The sequence below is a fragment of the Gorilla gorilla genome, chromosome 10, assembly GCF_029281585.2.
Source record: "Gorilla gorilla gorilla isolate KB3781 chromosome 10, NHGRI_mGorGor1-v2.1_pri, whole genome shotgun sequence".
Taxonomy (NCBI): domain Eukaryota; kingdom Metazoa; phylum Chordata; class Mammalia; order Primates; family Hominidae; genus Gorilla; species Gorilla gorilla.
In genome coordinates this window covers 111,426,916-111,451,935 of record NC_073234.2, presented here as the reverse complement: position 1 = coordinate 111,451,935, position 25,020 = coordinate 111,426,916, and the positions used below count along the sequence as shown (strand labels likewise).

The following is a 25,020-nucleotide window of genomic DNA, read 5'->3' as shown; positions in this document are numbered from 1 at the left end:
TGGCTCTTCTCCACCACTTAATAACTGCGTGAAGTCCCAACTACTTGGGAGGCTGAGGTGGGAAGATCACTTGAACTCAGAAGTTCAAGGCCAGCCTGGGCGACATAGCGAGACCCCATTTCTAAAAAAATAAATAAATAATGATGTGACCCTTGAACAAGTTTTATGACCTCGCAACCTCAGTTGGCACATATATATAACATATCACCACCTAAATGAAGGGAGGTGGCTGAACCAAATTATTCCCTGAATAGTTTTGTGCTATAGAATCTACAATTGTTGTAGCACTGGTTCAGGAACTTCTAATTCTGTGCCTGCCTCAGTCATAGCTTTGGGTCCTGAGCCATGCAAGAAGAACATGAAAGTCTAGCCCCTACTGGAATATATTCTTGTTTGATCATTAATACTTGGGGGAGTCCTTTATTCTGGCATTCATCAGAAATCAAACTTTCAGAATCATGGAGCTAGGATACACAGTTAAATGACTATATGGTTTGCCCCATAAGGGTCTTTTCCATATGGATTTCCAGAGAAAATTATTTGACAGTTTTTAGCAATAAATTTTAGTTTTTCACAGTTACTACTTTTAAAAGGTTCCTCTATTTGTAACTCCAAGTGTGTGTTTTCAAAACAAAATTGTTCAAAACCATTCTGTCCTACAGTGAGTATATAACGTTCTTTTGAATCTGTTTTGTGAGTGTAGGGCGAGCAGGGATGGTGGCTGCCATTGCCAGGGATGGTGCTGGGCTCTTCACTTATTTATTCCTTGCAACAAGCCTTTGAAGTTTTACACTTACTTGATGGGGAAACTGAGGCTTGGGGGTTATATTTATTTGCCCAAGTTTGTGCAGTTAGTTATTAGGTGGCAGAGCTGGGATTTTAATCCAGTTTCTACCAAAACTCTGCTCTTAATGTGTATGGGTAAATGGATAGAAATTTCACATTCACTTTTAAAGAAGTCAGTTTTCCATATTGCTAATTTTATTTACAAAACTGATATGTATATGTGTATATATATACTTTTTGTGTTCATATATATATGTGTGCATATATATACATATATACACATTGTGTTCATATATATGTGTATGTGTGTGTGTGTATATATATATATACTTTTTGTATATGTATATACTTTTTGTGTTCATAGTCTGTTTATTAGATAGTCAAGAACGGGAGGAAAAGGTTATTTTACATATATAGTTTAAGACACATAGAAGCTTTTATTTATGACTAGAAATGATTTTTCTCCTTGATTAGGTGTCTGTCCCTAAAGAACTGGTGGCACTTATGAGTGCTATTCGTGATGGAGAAGCACCTGACCCAGAAGACCCAAGCAGGAAAATATACAAATTCATCCAAAAAGTAAGATCCTAGGGTCTAGATTTTTGTTTTCATTGGCGGTAAACTACAGTTAGCTTATACACATCCAGAGGGCAAAATTACTTTTGAAATATTTCAGAATTTTGCGAACAGCTTTTGGTTTTTGTTTTCTTCATTTTTTTTTTCTTTTTTGCTTTTAAAGGGTTTTGTTCTACTTACCGAGTGTTGTATTGAAGAGAGGGTTTGCTGTAGAGACAGAGTAGGGAGCATGCCTGTTTTCATTTTCCCTCACTCCAGTTCAGGGGCTGGCTTCCTGTTCTTTTGAGTTCTTATGCATTCACCTTCCCTGGTACTACAGTGTGGGCAAGTGGCTGTTGAGAGTGTTTACAAATGGAGCAGTCAAGACCAAAAAAGCACTCAGTTACAGTCCTGGTCATTAGACATGTATCTTTGACCTTCAGTGAACAGAATGTGTATGCATGCATGAGTGCGTGTGTGTGTGTGTGTGTGTGTGTGTGTGTGTGTTTTCTTAATTGACCTCACAATGGATAATTTGACTTCCACTGCAGCTTCTGTGGTTCCAAGCTCCCATAACTTTGGCATCTACTTATTGCTGGGTAACTCTGTGTGTCTCTACAACATGTCAATAGTGCTTTGAAACATAAAGGAATAAAAAAAGAAAACCAAAACCTTTTAAAAGTCAGGAGGAAAAAGCCAAACACATGGGAAAAGCGCTTCCTGTAGGTTACTTTTTGAGAAATGCTCAAAATGCACCTTTTAATAGTATGTGTGATCTTGTTTTTCATGTGTGAGAAGCTTTTGTTCCTAGCAGAATAAAAGGCAAATAGATGTTTTGAACAATGTTTTATGTCACAATTTCAAGCTATATGTTAAAGATGAGAACTATTTGAGAAGTATAAAAGCAAAGTTATCCCTACTAATATTAGGAGATTTGAAAGGGAATTTACTTACTTTTAAATACGAATTGTCTTACTGTGTAACATTTGTGAACACTAATGCAAGCACGTGGTGTGCGTTTGTTTGCCCTCTTTAGGTTCCAATACCCTGCTACCTGATTGCTTTAGTTGTTGGAGCTTTAGAAAGCAGGTGAGCTTTTGGAAAAATTTTCAGGTTTGTGGAAAGATCAAAACTTAGGCATCTTGAACCTCTCTCAAGGTTAATTAGTCAATCATTTGCGTATTTCTCAAGATATCAAGCTGACAGCTCTAGAAAAATTCAAATCTAAAATGTAGGCAACAAATTAATTTTACATTTAAAAATCTTGACCAGTTACCCCTTAGATTTTTCAAGTATTGTAAAATGAGCATGCTCTTACCTTTAGAGATCTGGATTCTCATGTAAGCTTGAACGAGTCACTGTCAATCTCTGTTTCCTTATCCTTGAAATTATAATGTCTGACTTTCTACCTCATAGGGTGGTTATGTGAAACAAATGAGATAAAATATATTAAAGAACTTGAAAGCCTACAAATATTACAGAAATGTAAGATATTTTATCAATATTTTACCAATAAAGTGCCCTTCCTTCTTAATTTTTTGTTCATTCTTAGTTTTAAGCACACTTAACTGTTTTTAAGTGTGCGGTTCAGCAGTGTTAAGTATATCCACACTGTTGTGAAACAGATCTTCAGAAATTTTTCATTTTGCAGAACTGAAACTCTGCACCCATTAAATAATAGCTCCTCTTTCCCCCACTGCCCAGTCCTTGGTAACACCCATTCTATTTTCTGTTCCTATGAATTTGATTACTTTAGATACCTCACATAAGTAGAATCATGCAGTATGATTTTATCTCTTTGTGTCTGGCTTATTTCATTCAAGGTGTCATAATGCCCTTAAGGTTTATCCACGTTATAGCATCTGACAGGATTTCCTTCATTTTCTATTTGTTTCTTCTTATATAAGAGTATTCAACCTTTCAGTGCATGACAAAGTTTATACCCATTCCTGTTCTAGAATAGTCTTATAGGCTGGGCTCTGTGGCTCATGCCTGTAATCCCGTCACTTTGGGAGGCCAAAGTGGGAGGATCGATTGAGCCCAGGAGTTCAAGACCAGCCCGGGCAGCATAAGTGAGATCATGTCTCTACAAAAAAATAAAAAATTAATCGGGCATGGTAGTGTATGCCTGTAGTCCCAGCTACTCAGAAGGCTGAGGTGGGAGTATTGCTTGAGCCCAGGAGGCGGAGGCTGCAGTGAGCTGTGATGGCCCCTCTGTACTCAGCCTGGGCAACAGAATGAGACCCTGTATATTAAAAAAAAAAAAAAAAACACTGGGTGTGGTGGCTCACGCCTGTAATCCCAGCAATTTGGGTGGCCAAGGTGGGCGGATCATGAGGTCAGAGAATTGAGACCATCCTGGCTAACACAGTGAAACCCTGTCTCTACTAAAAATACAAAAAAAAGAAAAAATTAGCCGGGCGTGGTGGCAGGCACCTGTAGTCCCAGCTACTAGGGAGGCTGAGGCAGGAGAATGGTGTGAACCTGGGAGGCGGAGCTTGCAGTGAGCCGAGATGGCACCACTGCACTCCAGCCTGGGTGACAGAGCGAGACTCCGTCTCAAAAAAAAAATAGTTTCTTATGAGTTGTGACTGGGTTTCTATAGTTGCGAAATTGAGGGATGAAATGAGACCCTCAAGAGGTCTTACAAGAGGCAATAAACTAATTGGGGACACCTTATGTCTTGGTTTTTTTCCTTTGGCCCAGCCTGTACCTCCTTAGAGAGCTGCATATCTATTGCTGCATATACAACAGCAGGTTTGCAGCTCACACCATGTAACCTCATCCCTTTCCCATAGGCACATGGTAAATGCACTCTCACTGTAAAGGTTTGTCTACAAGACATTAACTACTTTTTAGAACCAGATGAATCATTTGCTGTGAATTTCTTCTTTATTAAGCTTTTTAATCTTGCAGGCAAATTGGCCCAAGAACTTTGGTGTGGTCTGAGAAAGAGCAGGTGGAAAAGTCTGCTTATGAGTTTTCTGAGGTTGGTCATATAGTTATCCTTTGTAGTCATTGTGATAGACAGTAGATTGAAGATTTTGAGTGTGAAATGTGATGGTTTTAAGTGATACGGAGAAAGAATCAGATTGTCTTTTATGTAGATGTGTAGTTGCTACATTCTTTTTATCATTTTCATTTAACATAAAAATCATTAACTTGTAACCTTCATAGAAAGCAATATACAATTTTAAGAAATGTACAATGGTGATAATTAAGGCACACAGACATATATGTTGATTTTTCAGACTGAATCTATGCTGAAAATAGCAGAAGATCTGGGAGGACCGTATGTATGGGGACAGTATGACCTATTGGTCCTGCCACCATCCTTCCCTTATGGTGGCATGGAGAATCCTTGCCTTACTTTTGTAACTCCTACTCTACTGGTAAGTGTAAATGTTTCTTCATTTGAAATTGACGTTTCAAAAATAAACTTAAGAACCTTAGGAGTCCTAACAATATGTATATATATGTAAAGAACCTTAGAGTCCTAATAATGTATATAGGTATAAAAATCTTTTCTCTTGTTCGTGTAACCTTTGTTTCTAATTTTATTGTTTATTGTGGTTATCACAATCTCATTTTTTTTTTTTGTTTTTTGAGACACAGGCTTGCTCTGTTGCCCAGGTTGGAGTGCAGTGGCACAATCTCAGCTCACTGCAACCTCTGCCCCCAGGTTCAAGTGATTCTCCTGCCTCAGCCTGTTGAGTAGCTGGGACTATAGGTGCACACCACCATGCCCAGCTAATTTTTGTAATTTTAGTAGAGATGGGGTTTCACTATATTGGCCAGGGTAGTCTCGATCCTCTGACCTCGTGATCCACCTGCCTTGGCCTCCCAAAGTGCTGGGATTACAGGCATGAACCACCCCACCAGGCCTCCATCTTGTTTTTGAAAGGAAAATAATCAGGCCATTTGGAGAAGGAGAATATTATGTTCATGGTATTTGGGGAGTTGGGCATGGGGGTGCTGTGTAACAACAATTCATTGATAAATTATGTATCCAGACAATCAGACTATACCAATTACACTTGGTGTGTAGGTACAATTAAAAAAAAAAATCAGTACACCATGTACAGGAAAGGATTAGGGCCATAGTACGCTGCTGTGTTTAATATGCCTGTGAGCTACTTTAAATTCTTCCTAGAACCAAAATGAGTGATGGATTAGCAATAAAATAAATAAAATACAGCACAGGACACGTAGGATACTCTAAAGTTTTATTAAATATATTTTGGGTAATAGGAGAGAAAGAAAGTGATGGGTAAATAAGAGCAGATATAAAAATGGAAGTAGAAGAAATGTTTCATGGAAGTTAGACACAAATAGACTGGCTTTCATTGTATTGCAGAAATTCCCTAGAATTAGGGCAAGAAAGAATGATGCTAATTTTTAGTTCTATATTTTTTTTGTTTTTTCAATTAAGGTCTCTTTTACCTTCTTTGAAGTGCTGTAGTAGAAATACAGTGGACCACCAGTGCCAGTATGCTAAGTATTTAGGTAGGCAGTCTTTTAGATAGTCTGTAATTCGATTACTAAAATACTAAGGTAATTTTCTTTTTTTGTAGGCAGGCGACAAGTCACTCTCCAATGTAAGTTAAACTTTTTCATTATGGCCTTACCTTCAAGAAGTATTACGTCAACTGATTTTAAAATATCCCTTGTATTTTTATGTTAAAGATATGGTTATAACGGACAATTTGGGGACTCTTCTCACATATTAACAATTAGATGTAATAGATTTAAGGAAATTTTATGGTTTGATCTCTTCATATATTTATGAAATATTTTTAATGCAGTGATATATCTATTTAATATTTTCTAAGTAATTTTTGTTTTCTAACTACTTTATGCCATATTTGTGTGTGTGTGTGTATGTCTTTGGTTAAATTAAAGATTTTGCTGAACTGAGTAACTCCCTGAATATCTCAGCTAATATTTTTTAAAAATTGAATAACATGGAGTGTTTACAGTAGAATGGGTTATTTTAGGTTAAGTTAATCAGTCTTACTATTAATCACACTGTTTTCTTTAGGTCATTGCACATGAAATATCTCATAGCTGGACAGGGAATCTAGTGACCAACAAAACTTGGGATCACTTTTGGTAAGATTTTTGTTATTATTTATTGGTTCATGTTGCTGATTTTTTTTCCCTGCCTCCTACCACTCTGAATTGTTTTGTGTGTATTTCTTGTTTTTCTTTGTTATCATCTCTTAGGTAGGCAAGGATTTTTTTTTTTTTTTGAGATGGAGTCTCACTCTGTCACTCAGGCTAGAGTGCAGTGGTGCGATCTAGCTCACTGCAAGCTCTGCCTTCCAGGTTCAAGTGATTCTTCTGTCTCAGCCTCCCGAGTAGCTGGGATTACAGGCATGCGCCACCACGCCCAGCTAATTTTTTGTATTTTAGTAGAGATGGGGTTTCACCGTGTTGCCCAGGCTGGTCTCGAACTCCTGAGCTCAGGCAATCCACCCACCTCGGCCTCCCAAAGTGCTAGGATTACAGGTGTGAGCCACCATGCCCAGCTATTTTTTTTTTTTTCAATTGGAGACAAGGTCTCACTCTGTGGCCCAGGCTGTAGTGCAGTGGTGCGATCTCTGCTAACTGCAACTCCCAGCCTCCAAAGTGGCTGAGACTAAAGGCGTATGCCACTATGCCTGGCTAATTTTTGTATTTTTTATAGAGATGGGATTTCACCATGTCGCCCAGACTGGTCTCAAACTCCTGAGCTCAAGTGATCCGCCCACCTCGGCCTCCCAAAGTGCTGAGATTATAGGCATAAGCCGCCACGCCCAGCCAACAAGGATTTTTTTTGAGATGGAGTCTCACTCTGTCGCCCAGGCTGATGTGCAGTAGTGTGATCTCTCTGCCTCTCAGTTCAAGCAATTCTTGTGCCTTAGCCTCCCGAGTATCTGGGACTACAGGTGCACGCCACCATGCTCAGCTCATTTTTGTATTTTTAGTAGAGACGGGGTTTCACCATGTTGGCCAGGCTGGTCTTGAACTCCTGACCTCAGATAATTCTCCCGCCTCGGCCTCCCAAAGTGCTAGGATTACAGGCATGGGCCACCATGCCCGGCCAACAAGGATAGTTCTTAAAAATTCTGTAACACTTATTACAGCGTTAGGAGTGTTAGGTTCAGTCTAGGTGTTAAGTTTAATTCCTGATATACTCCCACTTTTAACATAGGGACATGCAAGAGCAGAACCAGGGCTTAACTTTCCCTGCTGCCATCTGCTGGGCTGGGCTTCCCATTGCTCTGGATTGACTGCCTGGGAGCCAGAGTCGGCTTAGACTGTAGTGGTCATGCCTTACAACTGCTTTCCTCTGTAGAAAAGCCAAAAAGAAAATATCTTGATTGAAATGTCTTTTCTTCTCAGCTGTGTCCGTGTTTTTATTAAAATATTTTTTTTCAGGTTAAATGAGGGACATACTGTGTACTTGGAACGCCACATTTGCGGACGATTGTTTGGTGAAAAGTTCAGACATTTTAATGCTCTGGGAGGATGGGGAGAACTACAGAATTCGGTAAAGGAGTCAAAGTTTTAAAAACCTTCATCCAAAGTTGTATAGGTGTTAAAAACTGAGTTTTTATAAAAGCGTCTTTATTGTGTAGCAACCAAAAAGTCATTTTTACAAGTGTGGAAAGTGAAGTCAATGCTGGTATAACACTGTGTTGATCCACACCGTTCACTGTTCTATGTAAGGTAGTTTTGATGACCTGGTCTAAATAGGGAGCTGTGGGACCTCACTGGGTCTTTGCTATTAATATAGCTGTTTACTATGTTTGAATCTTATTTGGTATGTCATTTTTAAGTGTTGTCTTCTGAAAGCCAAATTTGCTGACCAGGCATTAAATCATTTTTCTAGTCTTTTTATAAGAATAAAGCCTGTATTATTGAGCAAGAAACATCAGAGAATATTACTTAAGTAAGCATTCTATTAATAGACTTCCAGAAGTTTATGCCAACATATCCTAGTATTCCAGTCCCCAAGTTTTAGATTCCCCTAAAGTTACACCACTGAGTGAAGTAATACCTCCTTATTAGCTTATTTGCGTGGTGATAGCAGTCTTTCTATATGTTTCTCCACGTTATTTCATGTCTTGCAGGTAAAGACATTTGGGGAGACGCATCCTTTCACCAAACTTGTGGTTGATCTGACAGATATAGACCCTGATGTAGCTTATTCTTCAGTTCCCTATGAGAAGGGCTTTGCTTTACTTTTTTACCTTGAACAACTGCTTGGAGGACCAGGTAAGTAGTTGGTATTTTATGATTTTTTTTTTTCTTTTTGAGGGTAATGTGAGAATTAGGAAGAATTGTAAACTCTTGTTTTGTTCCATTTAATACTTCCAATTCATTCTGGATGTAGCTGCTGAAGAAATCTGTATTGTTTTCTGAGTTACCTCTCAACTTAAAACCATTAATAACCCCTAAGGTTTAAATTATGCTGCTTCATTTTTTAAAAAATCTCATCAGTTTTTGAAATTAGGATAATAGTGTGTATTCCCTGAAAACATTTCTATGGTACAGAAGTTTATAAGAGTAAGAAGTGAGAGTCCATCAACCCCTTTCCACTCCCCAGGGGTAACCACTGTTAGCAGTTTGGTGTAAATGGCTCCAGATCATTTTCTAGGTGTAAATTAACAAGCAGACAAATAAATACATGTAATTATTTTAATTACAAAAAATGGGTCATGCTATATATTGGCTCTGCATTTGTGTGTTGTTTTGCTCGATATTTCACATACACCCTTCTGTGTCAGTACATATAAATCTGTCTCATACTTTTTAATGCCATCATACTATTTCATGATAAAGCTATGCTGAGTTATGTACCCATCCCCCACTGATGGACATTGAGGTGTTCTCCTTGGTTGATTGACTTGGAAGGCTGTCTGTCACCTGGATCCATTCTGCCTGTCCAGTCTTATTTTTCTCCTTTCTAGTCATATGAAGGTTATTGCTTTTAGAACTTGGGTTATGCATTCCTTTTCTGTGTCTTCATGTGTTATCCCCTTACCTATAATTAGAATTTCTCTTCTCCCTTCCACTGAATTACATATATTCTTCAAGGCCCAACTTAAGTCCCACCTCCTTTTTTGAACATTCTTTCACTCTGAAAGTCCTCGTAGATTTCCCTATTCTCTGAATGTTCTCTATTCTCTGTGGTTAATAGTACAATGCCAAACACGCACACAAAATGTCAAATAATTACCTTTCTGTGAATTGATTTCTTTTCTTTTTTACTCTTAGAGATTTTCCTAGGATTCTTAAAAGCTTATGTTGAGAAGTTTTCCTATAAGAGCATAACTACTGATGACTGGAAGGATTTCCTGTATTCCTATTTTAAAGATAAGGTTGGATTTAAAAACCTTTTCTATTTTTCATGCTCGATATATCTCTATTTATTGACTGATTAGGTTAACTTGTATTATCTAATAGTAGTATTGGTTCAGAACTTTAGGACTCAACCTCTCATTGCATATTTTTTCTATTTTAAATGTGATCTTAACCACATGAACTACCTGTAGAATTTTCCTATTTCAGAGAGGTCATCAGTAGTATGGTGATGAATATAAATTTTAGAAGATAGAGTTAGATGAGGTAATGGATATATTAGCTTGACTTAGTTCACATTGAGTACATATATCAAAACATCGCATTGTGTCACATAAGTATACACAATTATGATCTATCAATTTAAAATATTAATTTTTAAAAAAGATTTAGAAATTATCTTGATATAGCAGATTAGACAAAATTATATATCTAAGGACTTATAAGTTTAAATTTTTTTTCAACAGGAAAGGGCATTCTATTGTAAACTGTGAATTCTTACTATTCATAGGTTGATGTTCTCAATCAAGTTGATTGGAATGCCTGGCTCTACTCTCCTGGACTGCCTCCCATAAAGCCCAAGTAAGTACTTGCCTGCTAATGCCTTCCTTCTCATTCTCCTAACTCCTAGAGAGCCTCAAAATATCTGAAAGAATAGTATGCCTTCCTGAAACTGTTACTAGTTAATGATGAAAGCAGAGTTCTTAGGTGTTTTGGCCTTAACCCTGAGGCCAAAAGAATAATTTCTGCAGTTTACAAATATGGTTTTTCACTTCAAGTAATTGAGTGCCTCCTTTCTGCACAAGGATGGTGAGGGATTTAGAAAATAAGCTATTGTATCTTCCTTCAAACTTCTGCAATAAAAATATTTTATAAGTATTATGTTAATTACAACACTGTTATAAGTTATTATCCCCATTTCCCAAGGAGGTAAGTTAGGTTTAGCTAGGTAGTGTCTTGCCCTAGGTTGCACAGCTAGTGAGTAGTAAAAGTTGAGATTCAAACCCTGGCAGTCTTATTGCCTCCAATATACTGCTTGCTTTCTTCTTTTTTTTTTTTAGAAACAGGGTCTCACTCTGTGGCTCAGCCTGGCGTGCAGTGATGTGATCTTAGCTCACTGCACCCTCTGCCTTCCAGGCTCAAGTGATCCTCCTACCTCAGCCTTACAAGTAGCTGGGACCACAGATGCGCACTACCACACCCGGCTGTTTTTGTACTTTTGCTAGAGGCAGGGTTTCACCATATTGCCCAGGCTGGTCTCGAACTCCTGAGCTCAAACGATCCACCTGCCTTTGTCTCCCAGAGTGTCGGGATTACAGGCGTGAGCCACCGTGCCCGGCCTCAATATACTGCTTTTTATACTGAACCCCCTCCTTCAATCGGACCTGAACCCTGGTCTTTCACGAGTTGTGTGAGGACACTGACCATGGCATGTTCCATGGCATGTTCTCTTGTTGCCTTTCTTTTGGATCACCAAAATTGCCTACCAGCTTCTCTTACACTAAACAGGCCAGTTTAATTGATGTTCAGGGAGCAGCAGGAGAGAAGCTAAGAAACAAGATGAGGCCTGGTCATGTTTGTTTGTAAAGCACTTTAAACAGCCAGGCCGAGAAGTGTTTGGTTGAGAAGTTACTGGGAGTTTTGAGTATGGAACAAATGTGGTCAGAGCGCCCCACTAACTGGGCAGTCCTGGTTATCATAGGCTGTGGTGGGAAACAGGAGCTCAGATAGGGAGGGGTGATTACAATAGAATGTTTCAAATTTTGTGTTGGAAACAGGTGGCACAAATCATCAGTAAACCCTTTTAACGTCTAAAAAAGGTATCAGCAAAAATAATACTTTAGATTTTTTTCCTAGCATTTCATTAAGAAGTGCCATACATTATCTCATTAATTTTTACAACAGCCTTGCTAGAGATTATGAGGACCTGAAGTAATACAAAGGCAGTGGAAAAGAAAGGAGTAACTGAGAGAAGAGACGTTTGGGGGCTAGAATCTATTGGCAACTGATTGGCTGTGGTGAGAAAAGAAGAATTTAAAATGACTGAGCAGAGATGTAATAAAGATTCAGCTCAATCCAGCACACATTTATTGTCAGGCACTAATACGATGAATAAGGAACTCACAGAGCAAATATGTATGTATCAAGTAATTATAATACAATGAAAAGTATTTTTTTTTAAATATTAAGTGTTGTGGGTGAGGAAACTATTAATTTTAATGGTGATGGATTTGGACATCGTCTTGGAGATGACTTACAAAGGAGAATACAAGAAGTAAACTTTAGAACCTTAGAGGATCTTCATTTTAGAGCTAGGACAGAGGAAAGGTAGCAAAATAAATGGAAAACTAAAAAGATTTCAAAGGTTCATTGTTAAGAAAGCTGTGGGAAGAAATAATTTAAAAGTGGTACGGAGAGTGGTCAGCAGTCTGGTGTGCTGTAGAATTATGAGGAGCCTGAGAATAAAAGCATAGAATTTGGAGTTCGGAGTCTTTCAAAGACTCTAACTTCAGGGGCCTGATAAAGCCAAAAGACAGTTCCAGGAAGTTTAGGAGTGGAGAAGGCTTTGCCCATTGCTTTTAAAATTGGGGAAATCTGGGTGGAAAATTAGTTCTTCAAAAGTGTTTCTTTGCTATCACCGCTGCTAAGGGATCCTTTTTGGGCATTGGTTCATTCTAGATCTCTTAAGATTGCTTTCAAGTAATACCAAAGTGCTGGAGGAACCCTGGAATCATTCCTGTGCCCGGGAATTCTGTAAAGAGAGAGTATCTTAGAAAATCTCAAACCACAGAAAATACTTTGATCCATTGCAGCACAGAATCTTGGCTTCCACGATCCTCTTTTTATAATGCTCTCATCATTTGTATATGTATTGAAATATCTGAGTCTATCCACATCTCTCCATTTCTACTACCACTGTCCAAGTTCAGTATCACATCTTCACATCCTGGAAGACTGTTCTGGCACCCAGACTGTGCACTTGTATCTGTTCTGACTTCTCCCAGCCACTCTCCACACTAAAGCTAGAGTAAACCTTTAAAAGCACAAATGTGTCATGTTGTCCTCCTGCTTAGCAGTCTCCACTGGTATCTCTTTGCTCTTGGGCTAAGACAAAATCCTTTAGTGGGGGTTATAAGCTCCTAACACTCTAGCTCCCTTTGCTTCAGTCACACTGGCAGTTTTGGAGTTTCTCGAACTCCCCATATGTCCTCCAACATAGTACCTGAGCATGCTGTTTTCTCTACCCGGAGCCCTTTGCCCAGTTAATTCCAATCTCAGCTCAAGAACCACTTCCTCTTGGAAGCATTTCTTGACATCCCTGGCCAGGTCAAATCTCCCATTCTAGGGCTTTTTAGTGCTATATCCTCTCTTCGTAGCAGTTGCACAGTTCTAACTTTACATTTATTTGTATGATTAAAGTATTTCCTCTTTGCTATACTGTCAGCACCATGAGAACAAGGCACATATCTGGTTTTGCTCTTTACTTTTCTGAAGACTTTGCCATAAGTAGGGTCCTTTCCCAGGCTAATTCTTAACTTAGTACTTTTAATTACACTAATAAGGAAGTTTCAGGACACGAAGAAACAGACCAGCTAAAGGTTTTCTACTTTGCTATTATTTTTTAAGAAATCAATGCTAATAATGTTTTAGTTGAAAGCAGTGTATTCTGATCAGTCAAGGACCTCTGATCCCACCTGTTCTTGAAGACAAAATGGCATGCCTGCAGTCCACAACCTGACACTTCATGTAATAAACTGGCAGCTGCTTCAAGGTGGGAGCTGTGTTGACCTTTTTATTGTCTCCCCTAGGGAACAAACGGAGTCCCAGTCACAACTCTCTTTAAGGGAGATTCAGTGGTAACTTCTAATCAAAACTTACTTCATTTAGGCTCTAAGGGGCAGGTGCTTCTCTGTTCCCTAATACAAGCATTTCAGTACAAGCAAGCATGATTTACGGACAAAGAGGGATGTTTTGCAAGAATTTTGTACACACTACATGTTCTTTCCCATTGTTGCAAAATATGATTTCTAAGTTGAGAACACACAAATATTGGTATAATTTGCTTAACAATTACCATGTGTTAATTTCATTTTCTTCTAAAAAGGAATGAAATCATCAGGCAGTGGTATCGGGCTCTCTCAAGGGTCTAGCATCTAGAACGGTGCCAATTATGTAGCAGGTGCTTGCAGGTTTGTTAGATGATTAGATGTTTGGAACAACCAAGTAAAATCCATGACAGCAAGGACTTGATGTTGTTCATCTTGTTGTCTTGAGTGCCTAGAACTGTTCCTGCCATGTACTAAATATGCTCAACTGATTCCAACTACTTTAACATATACTACTTGAGCACATGACAGTCTTTTGCTGAGGTGCTTTGGCATTCTTTCTAAAAGATAGATGGGTGTTTCATTAATGTGGTATCCATTTGGGTTTGTGAGTTCTTGGATGATGCCAGTAGTATGTAAGTTAGGTAAAATATTTCCTGTTTTCCTCACTTTGGAGTTTGTTTTCCTTATTTAAAAGGGACTTTGAAATTTAAGTATGTACTGTAGCTTTAAAACTGCATTTCTGCAAAAGCACGTGCATTTTTAAACAATGTAATCTTTATCTTTGCAGTTACGATATGACTCTGACAAATGCTTGTATTGCCTTAAGTCAAAGATGGATTACTGTAAGTAATAATGTGTGATTTTTGATTCCTTTTTGAATTGTGCAAATATGTCTTTACTCATGAAGCAGGGAGGGTACTTTAAATCACAAACAGTTATATTTGGAAAGGCTATTTGAAAGTCAGGTTTATCTAAGGTGATATTATATCTACTCTCAATATAGAAAATTAAGGGTTTGAGACAGGGTCTTGCTCTGTTGCCCAGGCTGGACTACAGTAGCGTGATCATGGCTCATTGCAGCCTCAACCTCCTGGGCTCAGTCAGTTGTCCCACCTCAGCCTCCCGAGTAACTGGGACTACAGGCATGTGCCTCCATGCCTGGCTAATTTAAAACTTTTTGTACAAACAGGGTCTATGTTGTACAGGCTGGTCTCAAACTCCTGGTCTCCAGTGATCCTCCCACCTTAGCCTCCCAAAGTGCTGGAATTACAGGCATCAGGCATAAGCCACTGTGCCCAGCCTAGAAAATTAAGTTTCATGGGGGGAAAAAATTGATGTTGAAGGCATTAATCCTGATTTTCCTTGCTTCTTAACTCTTAAAAAAAAAGTATGCAAAAATATTTGCATCTTACCTTTCTTCTTTTCCTTTTAAATCATTTATAAGATACTGCTTCCAATATAGCAATTTCACATACCAGGTAAATCTAAAATGATCTTGGGTGACCAGCTGCTGACTATTAGTGGTGGAAAGAATCGAAGCACTTTTGCTCTTTGTTCACTTTCTATGAAGCTTCTTAAAGAGGAGCTTCTTCATATATGTACTAAAATAGAACCCTTTACTGAAGCCAAAGTAAGGATGTGCCCTTGATAATTCTTTAATGAAAAATAACAGAAGATTTAGGAATACTTTTATTCCTATTAATTTGCAACAGATTTATAATTTTTTTACGTAATTTCAACTTTTAAGTTCAGGGGACACATGTGCAGGTTTGTTACACGTGCATATTGTGTGATGCTAAGGTTCGGGGTATGATTGATCCCATCACCCAGGTACTGAGCACAGTACCCAATAGTTTTGCAACCCTTGCCCCACTCCTAGTAGTGCTCAGTATCTATTGTTGCCACTTTTATGTCCATGAATATACAGTCGTTTAGCTCTCACTTGTGAGAACATGCTGTATTTGGTTTTCTGTTCCTGTGTTAATTCACTTAGGATAATGGCCTCCAGCTGTGCAATCAGTTTAGCTATTGCCTTTTAAAACCTGTTTTGTGTAGTTGACAAACTTGTCATGAAGAAAAGTATAAGAGATTTCTATGGGAAACAGGATTTTTTAACAGTGTGAGTGTATTAAAATTCTCTGTTTTAGTTTGAAAAATGTATTCCAGCTTATTTGGTGCTAGTTAAAACTGCTACTAATTTCTGCTCAAATATTCCTTTGGGCCCAGCAGTTAAGGTGGATAATGATCAACTCTTCAATATTAGTAGAAACAGGCATTGTTAGGAACAGATTCAGGACGCTGTATTCACTAATGCACTCTTTTCCTTATGTATTTTATTTCTCAATGATTTGTCTTAAATAGTAAATAAATGCAAAAGAATATTTATAACATATTCATATGGTGTATAAAACAATTGTGTGATCCACCACTAGCATAAGAAGTAAAATCTTAGCGGTACCTCTGTAGCATCCCTCCCCATCTTATGCCCCTCTCCACCCTCCTTGCTGACCCATCCAGGTTACCATTGTCCTGAATTTTGGTTTATCATTCTCTTGCTTTTTATGTTTTTACCACATAAATATATTCTTAATTAATATATAGTTTAGATTTGCAGGTTTTTGCACAGAAAATGAGCTGGAGCTGTAAGTTCTCATATTAAGGATAAGTTGTAAAGGGAAAAGAAGTATTGCTATTAAGGAGAGTTCTGAAGGGGGGGAAGATGCAAAATATTTATTTAAAAGGGTATATGCCTATGCATTAAATTTAGTGGAAGGATATACAGAAACTACTAATATTAGTTACTGAGGAGTAGTACTTGGAGCCGGGGCAAAACCAAAAGAATTTTTCCTTCTGTCCTATTTGATTTTTTAGTATTTGCATATATTTCTTTTAAAGTAACAAAAGCCCTAGTTTAAAAGAATATAAAAGTAGTTCTAAAAGATTTAAAAATCCTTATTTTTGTAAGCTTTATTTAATATTGCTTAATCATCTTCTCAAAGATTTTTGAGAGTAAATCCAAATTTGAAAAGTGCAGACTCTTTTTTCTTTTTCTTAGATGGTTTCTAAGATTAAGTGGGGAAAACAGAATATGTGGGGATGGAGGAAAACATTAGTTTATGGCCTTACCAATTTATTAATGTAATATTTAAAAATTACGATTTCATTCTTTACCTTTTTGAATTGGTCTATAGATTAGTTGACATGCATACATTTTGAAATGTTTCTTTGCTTTGGAAATTTCTATACCTCGAATGGTACAATGAATGTCAACAGTTTCTTCCACTCTTCCTACCCATAATCTACTTTTTCTTAAGTAATATAGATTCTAGGAGTCATATCAGCTATTTAAATTACAGTAACTCAATCTCAGGATTATTTAAGTAACTCAGGCTTAAATTTATTTTGAATAATCTTGTTCATTCATATGGTTCTTTTTCTCAATTTTTACTTTTATGTCAGATAAACCAATAAGTATTATTAAATTATACTTGAACAAAAATAACTAGGTAACATTTATTTTAGGCCAAAGAAGATGATTTAAATTCATTCAATGCCACAGACCTGAAGGATCTCTCTTCTCATCAATTGAATGAGTTTTTAGCACAGACGCTCCAGAGGGTAAGTACTAGCTCAAAATCTTAGAAATTAAAATGGACAGAAAGGAACAGCATTTATGTTCTACCCAACTTGGCAAAAGATTATTAATGTGGAAACTAATGGGGAAAAAATCATTTATAAAATTTATTCATTTCTTTAAAAAAGCATTGAATGCTTACTGTGTTTTATATTGTGCTAAATATGAAAATATGTAAGAAAGGATATACCCTATCTTCAAATAGCTTATAATCTAGTAGGAAGGGGAACACATGCAAAATTTAGCAATAAGCCAGGCACGGTGGCTCACATCTGTAATCCCAGCACTTTGGGAGGCCAAGGCAAGCAGATCACTTGAAGTCAGGAGTTTGAGACCAGCCTGGCCAACATGATGAAATCTCGTCTCTACTAAAAATATAAAAATTAGCCAGGCATGGTGGCAGGTGCCTGTAATCCCAGCTACTCGGGAGGCTGAGGCAGGAGAATCACTTGGACTGGGAGGCGGAGGTTGCAGTGAGCCGAGATCACACCCCTGTACTCCAGCCTGAGCAACAGAGTGAAACTCCATCTCATAAAAAAGTTTTTTAAAAAACATTAGCAATAAAAGGAGGCATACTTTAGGTATCATTTGGAAAAACTTAATTAGTGAAAGACTCTTCCAACGGGGGTCATCAGAGAGGGAATTTTGGAGGAGACTTGATTTGCACCCCCAGGGCTAGCAGGGAGGTAGAAATTCAAGGTGGAGGGAGCAGCAAGGGCTGGAATTCGTCTGCAGCATTGCTGGAGTAAACAGTAGCACTGGGTAAGGAAGTCAGTGAAGGTAACACTAGAAAAGCTGGTAGGACCAGATGTGATGACTCTCAATGCTAAGCTAAGAAATTTTAGATCTTACACTGATCAGTAGGAAAGGATTTTAAAAATCCAGCAGGAGAGTCGGGATGAAATGCTGGGTTGTAGAAAACTAATCTGGGGCCATGAAGGTTGCATGGTGGTGAAGTTACTAGCTGGGAGACTGGCAGGAGTACCGGACTTGAGGGAGTAAGTTGCAGGGAGAGGAGAGAACAGGACGTGAGAAAGAGGTTACACAGGGTGAAAGCACAGAGCTCTGTGACTGACTGGATATAGGGGTTGACAGTAAAGAATCCAAGCAGATTTTAAGGTTTCGAATCTAGGCAATTGAAAGAATAGATGAAACCGAAAGGAGTTGCTGCATTTTGAGATAAACCAATGACTGGATTTTAAAGACTTCCATGAAAGGGAAGTCTTCAGTCTAAGGACCTTGAGAAGGAAGAAGATTTGGAGTGGAATTTTCTGTGGAATTGATGCAAAAATTAGGAATAGGATTTTGACGCAACAAAGGACCCATCAAAGAGAGAATCTATTTTTAGTGCATCGGGTCATCATGGTTTCATAAATTTCTCTACCACTGGTGGGTGGTCTAGGGCCACAGAGAGAGAGAACATGGTAGGGTGATTCTGGAATGGGTATAGCAAAACTTAGGGCAAGTCAGGGAGCCTTGGAGATGACCTTAACCAGTTGGTCTACCAGGGTAGACTTGGAGTTGCATGTGTCCATAAGGGGCTAATGGACTAAATTATTAGCGACAGGATTAGTAGTTCATGAGAGCAGAGATTGGTTAGTGAGTGTGGAGTCCTGTAAGGTAAGGAGGTCGTGGTTGGAGGGGAGAGTTATCATCTACCTAGAGGCACCTCTGCCTCTCACAGGCACTACAAACTCTCTGCTTGTCCAAACTGAACTCATCGTTTTTCTTTCCTTCACCCAAACTTGTCCTCCCTTTTAGGGTGAGTTAAGGTAGGGATAGGATGCTTATGAACCCCCTGAAGTTGTATACAAAAGTTTGTATTCATGTAGTAAGTGTATTTTCCCCCTAGGGAAAGAGTCCACATTATTCACCAGATTCCCAAAGAGATCTATAATACAAACATTTAAGAACTGCTATTGTGTAGGTATGCAGATAATTTAAGAGGGATTTCAGAGGAAATATACAAAGATAAAGCTAGGGGGAATCAGTCAGGCAAAAATTAAGGAACTATGATTTCATCTGGAGAATGGAATTGCATTTAAGATATATAAGTTACAGAGAATAACTAGAAAAACTCTAGGAAAAGTCTGAAAGATAATATTTATACATGCTAAAAAGTCTAAGAAGAGCAATTCTCATTTAATGCTGAATACTTCACAAAGTAAATTATCCCTGTGCTCCCAGTAGAATATCCTCACCTGGAATAAGTTTGCACAGAATTTACTTTAGTGTGCAATTTGTTTCTTTTATTTTTATCTAACTTATTTCTATATTATAAAATATTTAGGATTTTAATCTGGCTATGCATTTCTCTCCAGCTCCTTTCTTCCAAGGAATCCTGTTGAAATGATACGGTATACTTCTTTATTTTGCTCTTAGGCACCTCTTCCATTGGGGCACATAAAGCGAATGCAAGAGGTGTACAACTTCAATGCCATTAACAATTCTGAAATACGATTCAGGTACATCATTTTAACTTGTCTCTGTGGAAGAAAGCAGAAAACTCCTTTGAAAGATGGAGAAAGGGAATGCAGAGTATGAGACATACTTGAGTCTTGAGAATTCCTTGTCAAACTGACTGCTTCTATATAAATACTTATAGTGGTATTTAAGGAATAGTTGCAATATGTAATCTGATAGTATTAATCTTTTTGTTAGACTTTGCTCTAAACCTCTCTTGCCTTAAAAGAAAAAAAAAATTAGAATGAAGGATTCCATGGTAAATAGGCTTTCTCCACAACCAACTAAATCTACTTTGAAATGGGAATAGTTAGAAATATTTTATTCTATTATATGTTAATCTTTCTTAATTCAAATTTGTAATGTCAGGCTTAAACCAAAGTTTAATTCCTTCAGAAATTGCATGTATAAGGTATGTGAGCACCTACCTGATCTTTCTTAATTCAAATTTGTAATGTGAGGCTTAAACCAAAGTTTAATTCCTTCAGAAATTGCATTTATAAGGTATGTGAGCACCTACCTGATCCAGACCTTTAAAAATATATGATCTTTTTCAAGAACCAGCTCCTCTTCTTTCTCTTCACCAATTATTAAATTGTATATATAAGAATTTGAGAGTCTCAGAATCAAGACATACCATGAAGTGGTGTACAGTATAACTATAGTGGGGTTATTCATATCACTACAGAAGTAATATTAAGATATACCTGTCATATCCTGCCCCTTCCTCATTTTCTACTCCATGCTCCCCTCAAATCCTCCTTTTAGATGGCTGCGGCTCTGCATTCAATCCAAGTGGGAGGACGCAATTCCTTTGGCGCTAAAGATGGCAACTGAACAAGGAAGAATGAAGTTTACCCGGCCCTTATTCAAGTAAGAGCCCACTCAGACTGTGCTTTGAATTCATCTGAGAAATAGGAAGAAAACTGTCAAATATTTAAACGTAATCTATATGACAATATTTTTTAATTTGTTAAAGTTTATCAGTATAATTTTGGAATAGGGATTCACACTTATAAATATTTAAAATTTGAAATAATTTCATTCCTCTTTTTAGAAGCATTATATATGGATTACTATTTTGGATCAAATAGAGTTAGATACTGATAAAATAGAAATAAATCAAAGATAGCCTTATATACACAAAGATTTTTAAAGGTAACTAGAAGATAATTGGTGGGTAGGTATAGACAAGAAAGAGAGTCTGAAGTTAAATGTAAGGAGAAATAAGCAGATAAAGCTAACTCTTTTGTGTTCAAATGTTGCATAGAGGTCAAGGGTAGGTTGCTTGACATAATAAAGGAATGCTTAGTGAGAGGGGGATAAGTTGTATCTTGACAGCAAGATACAAGAATATCTCAGTCAAGGTCTTTATGAATTTTGTCCAAATTCTGGAAAAAAAAATCATGCCATAAATATCCATGATTACTTTTGTTTGCTTTTCATTTACTTCACAAGTATTTAGGTGGGTGCAAAAGTAATTGCAGTTTTGGCCATCAAAAGTGATGGCCATATAATATCATAAAACTCGGCAAAATAAGTCATTATCTCTTTTTTTGATGTGACCACAAAATTAAGTTTTAAGTATATTTTATATGCTTTCCCGAATTAAAACCCATCTAGCTTTGAATTGAGTAAAGTATACTTTAAATAGGTTTTTAAATAAGAGTATACTTGGGCCGGGTGCGGTGGCCCATGCCTGTAATCCCAGCACTTTGGGAGGCCAAGGCAGGCAGATCACGAGGTCAGGAGTTTGAGACCAGCCTGGCTAACATAGTGAAACCCTGTCTGTACTAAAAATACAAAAAAAGTAGCCAGGTGTGGTGGTGGGCACCTGTAATCCTAGCTACTTGGGAGGCTGAGGCAAGAGAATCGCTTGAACCCGGGAGGCAGAGGTTGCAGTGAGCTGAGATTGCGCCATTGCTCTCCAGCTCCTCCAGCCTGGGTGACAGTGCGAGACTCTGTCTCAAAAAAAAAAAAGAATAAAATAAATAAGAGTATACCTTTTGTGGGAAAAATAAATATTTCTGTTTTATGATGTTTATAGTAGTTACATTAAAAATGACTAATCCTACCTTTTGTATGGTAGGTCCTGTTTATTTAGTGTATTTATTTATTTAGTGTATTATTTATTATGTATTTATTATTTCACTGTGGTCAGGACTTTTATTCTCAATTATTTGAAGTTTTCAGAAATTCTATATAAATTTTAGTGTTTTCATACTCCCAAAATCTTGATTAAAAAAAATTTTTTTTAAAGCAGTTTTTAAAAAGAAAGTCTTTGAGGCTCACTCTCACATACAGGGCTGATATTTAGCCAGGAGATGAGAGGACTCTGTTCAAATAATAAAATCCTTCCATGCTGCTTGGTAAATAGCCACTGGTCCCAGCCACTCTAGCCCTTCCCTGTAACTTGCTGCAAAATGTCTGATCTGCCAGTATAAAGGCCAGTCTCTGGTACAGAACGAGGTCTCTGGGACCCTGTGGCAGGACCATACCCATCTGATTGGCTGGGACTGGTGCCTTATTTGAGTGATGCTGGCTGTCACCCCTGCTGACATCCTTTAATTTAATCTTGTGTATTGACTTATGTTCTTATTCTCTTTCTCCTTCCTTTTTCCTTTCCTCTGAACCCCTTCCCTCCTTTCTTTCTTCTCTTCCTCCCTTTCTCCTCCTCTGTCTCCTTCTCGCCTTTCTTTCTTTTCAATTTTTTCTTTTTTGGCAGGGATCTTGCTGCCTTTGACAAATCCCATGATCAAGCTGTCCGAACCTACCAAGAGCACAAAGCAAGCATGCATCCCGTGACTGCAATGCTGGTGGGGAAAGACTTAAAAGTGGATTAAAGACCTGCGTATTGATGATTTTAGAGATTTCTCTTTTTTAAATGGAATTCGTAAAGAAATATAAAACTTCAGCTCACAATTAAAACTGTCTTTTTAGTTTTGGCTTCTTATTGTTTTGTTGGTGATTTTACTAAAATAAAGTTGAGCTACTTCTTCTTATAGTGGCATATTCTTTGTAAATTTTAACAAGGTTTAATCTTTTGATTTACAAATTTAAAAATTTTGAATTAGCTTTATATTAATTTTCTCCCAGTATGATCACCAAATATGTCAAGGTAGTATTTTACCTGATATATGATTTAAATTCATTAATTTGAATCTGCTGCAGATTCAAAAATTCAACATGGTTAGGATTTTGCTTTGCTTTTTAAATAACCTTAAACATAAGTCCGGGCGCAGTGGTTCACGCTTGTAATCCCAGCACTTTGGGAGGCCAAGGCGGGTGAATCACCTGAGGTCAGAAGTTTGAGACCAGCCTGGCCAACATGGTGAAACCCCGTCTCTACTAAAAATACAAAAATTAGCTGGGCGTGGTGGCATGACTGTAATTCCAGCTACTCGGGAGGCTGAGGGAGGATAATCGCTTTAATCTGGGAGGCGGGGGTTGTAGTGAGCCGAGATGGCACCATTGCACTCCAGCCTGGGCAACAGAGGGAGACTCTGCCTCGAAAAATAAAAAATAAAAAAAAACCTTAAACATGAATGCTCAGTTGTATTTGCACACCACCTACCTGGTGGACAGCAGATGAACTCCTTACCAGAATGTGTTGACCCTAGCAGGAGCTCTCAACTCCCTCCTCCTGGACCCCTCCGGCTCATCCAGTGGGCTTGTCCTGGTCTCCTGTCCATCAGGGGTCAGATGGCCACCCCAAGCACCAGTCTTTCCCATCCCTCTCACAGTCTGTTCAAAGAAAACCAAATAACTTGAACCAAATAAAAGACAAACATAACAAAGCACCCCTGCCAATGCAACGTAGTGCCCCAGGGCACCTCAGCACACATAGCTGTACTAGGTAGAATTATTAGTGTATTAGCTCTATTAGTTAGAATTAATTAGAACCATAGCTGTGTTAGAATTCTTTGATTGCAAGTAACAGCAATCCAAGTGACCAGAAGTCAAAAAGGGAAAAGGAAGATTATTTTAAGGATGCTAGGTATGGGGAGATTATCAGAACCTGGGACGGACAGAAGGGGTCTGATGCCCAGGACTGCAGCACCATCAGTGCTCCTGTCCCTCACCTCTGCCTCTCTAGTCCACATTGTACAGGCTGGCCACTCTCCAGCTTTACTGTTGCAAATAGCTCTGACCACATGGAGAGGCTATCACAATTCCAAATTCCCAGAGGTGAGACTCTAACCCAGGTTGGGTCCACCTCTGGTCAAATAAATTGTGTAAGAGGAATGGTGTCTTAGAGTATAATTGTTGGCATGGGGTGGGGGTGGGGGGCGGTGTCCTGACCAAATAACCCCTCAAAGTGCTAATGCAGTGACTAAAGTTACAATAGGAGCGAACACCCAAGGTGGGACAGGTATGGAAGAGACATATTCCTGCCTATTCCCGGAATCCTGACTTTTCCCTGGCTCTCACTCTCCCTAGCAGTTTTTGTTTTGTTTTGTTTTGTTTTGAAACAGGGTCTCACTCTGTCGCCCAGGCTGGAGTGCAGTGGCATGACCATAGCTCAATGCAGCATCGGCCTCTGGGTTCAAGCCATCCTCCCACCTCAGCCTCTGGAGTAGCTGAGACTACAGGCATGCACCACCATGTCTGGCTAATTTTTGTTTTGTAGAGACAGAGTTTGGCCATGTTGCCCAGGCTGGTCTCGAACTCCTGGGCTCAAGCAATCCACCCGCCTCGTTCTGTCCTCTTGGTCACTTATCTATGCTGCAATGTGATTCTTTCTCCAGGCTCTGCTCTCCCTTGTCTTCCTTGCCAGGAATACAGAGAAGGGAGTTCAGCTCAAATCACTGGCATAAGATCACATTCTAAGATTAGACTTTAGCAAATCCATTTACCCAAATACTGCTCTTTAAGGCTTCTGCCCTATGAGCTTACAAGACAAGCTGTAAGTTAACGGCGTTTTTAGTTATCAGTTAGTGATACTGAAAGTGAATTGTGACAAGGGATGCTTGAAGGGTGGCATGGAAGGGTGCTGTGAAGAAGGTAGAGGGCGCTAAAGACAAACTTAATCCTGCTTGCTGGTTTACCTAGGCGCCAGCTCGGCGCAGTTCACAATTTCTTCAGTTCAGCTAGTAAGCATATGCTAAGTGTCTTTGTGCCAGGTCGGATATATACATAATTATGGATGAACACAGACAAGTAATTTCTAGATAATACTAAAGAAGAGCTACGCTAAGGCATCCCAGAGAAGGGCCACTTAACCCAACTGAAGAATTTAGGGAATGCTTCCTGGAGAAGAAAAGGCCTAAACAGGCTTAAGGAGTAAGAAAGATCTAGCCAGGCAAAGGAAGTTGGAAAGTGCGTTTCTGGAGAAAGACTAACAAGGAAGTCTCTGCTCCACAATGTGTAGGGCCTGAGTTTAGAATCCTCAAACTGCTGGGG

At 38.5% G+C, this 25,020-nt stretch overlaps 1 protein-coding gene across 2 annotated transcripts in view; it reads left to right on the top strand.

Annotated features, from left to right (window-relative positions):
* Positions 1-22,619, top strand: part of LTA4H (leukotriene A4 hydrolase) — a 34,855-nt gene extending 12,236 nt beyond the window's left edge. The window contains exons 5-19 of one of the 2 annotated variants that reach the window (XM_004053709.4): positions 1,261-1,365; positions 2,378-2,430; positions 4,258-4,330; positions 4,593-4,733; positions 5,916-5,939; positions 6,383-6,453; positions 7,765-7,876; positions 8,460-8,604; positions 9,607-9,710; positions 10,202-10,272; positions 14,308-14,362; positions 17,043-17,138; positions 19,537-19,619; positions 20,386-20,490; positions 22,343-22,619. In XM_004053709.4, the coding sequence (XP_004053757.1) occupies positions 1,261-1,365; positions 2,378-2,430; positions 4,258-4,330; positions 4,593-4,733; positions 5,916-5,939; positions 6,383-6,453; positions 7,765-7,876; positions 8,460-8,604; positions 9,607-9,710; positions 10,202-10,272; positions 14,308-14,362; positions 17,043-17,138; positions 19,537-19,619; positions 20,386-20,490; positions 22,343-22,460 (1,356 nt within the window). In that variant the 3' untranslated portion in view covers positions 22,461-22,619. The remainder of the gene's footprint in view (positions 1-1,260; positions 1,366-2,377; positions 2,431-4,257; positions 4,331-4,592; positions 4,734-5,915; positions 5,940-6,382; positions 6,454-7,764; positions 7,877-8,459; positions 8,605-9,606; positions 9,711-10,201; positions 10,273-14,307; positions 14,363-17,042; positions 17,139-19,536; positions 19,620-20,385; positions 20,491-22,342) is intronic. The other variant, XM_063694222.1, reaches the window with a different exon arrangement.
* Positions 22,620-25,020: the final 2,401 nt, after the last annotated feature.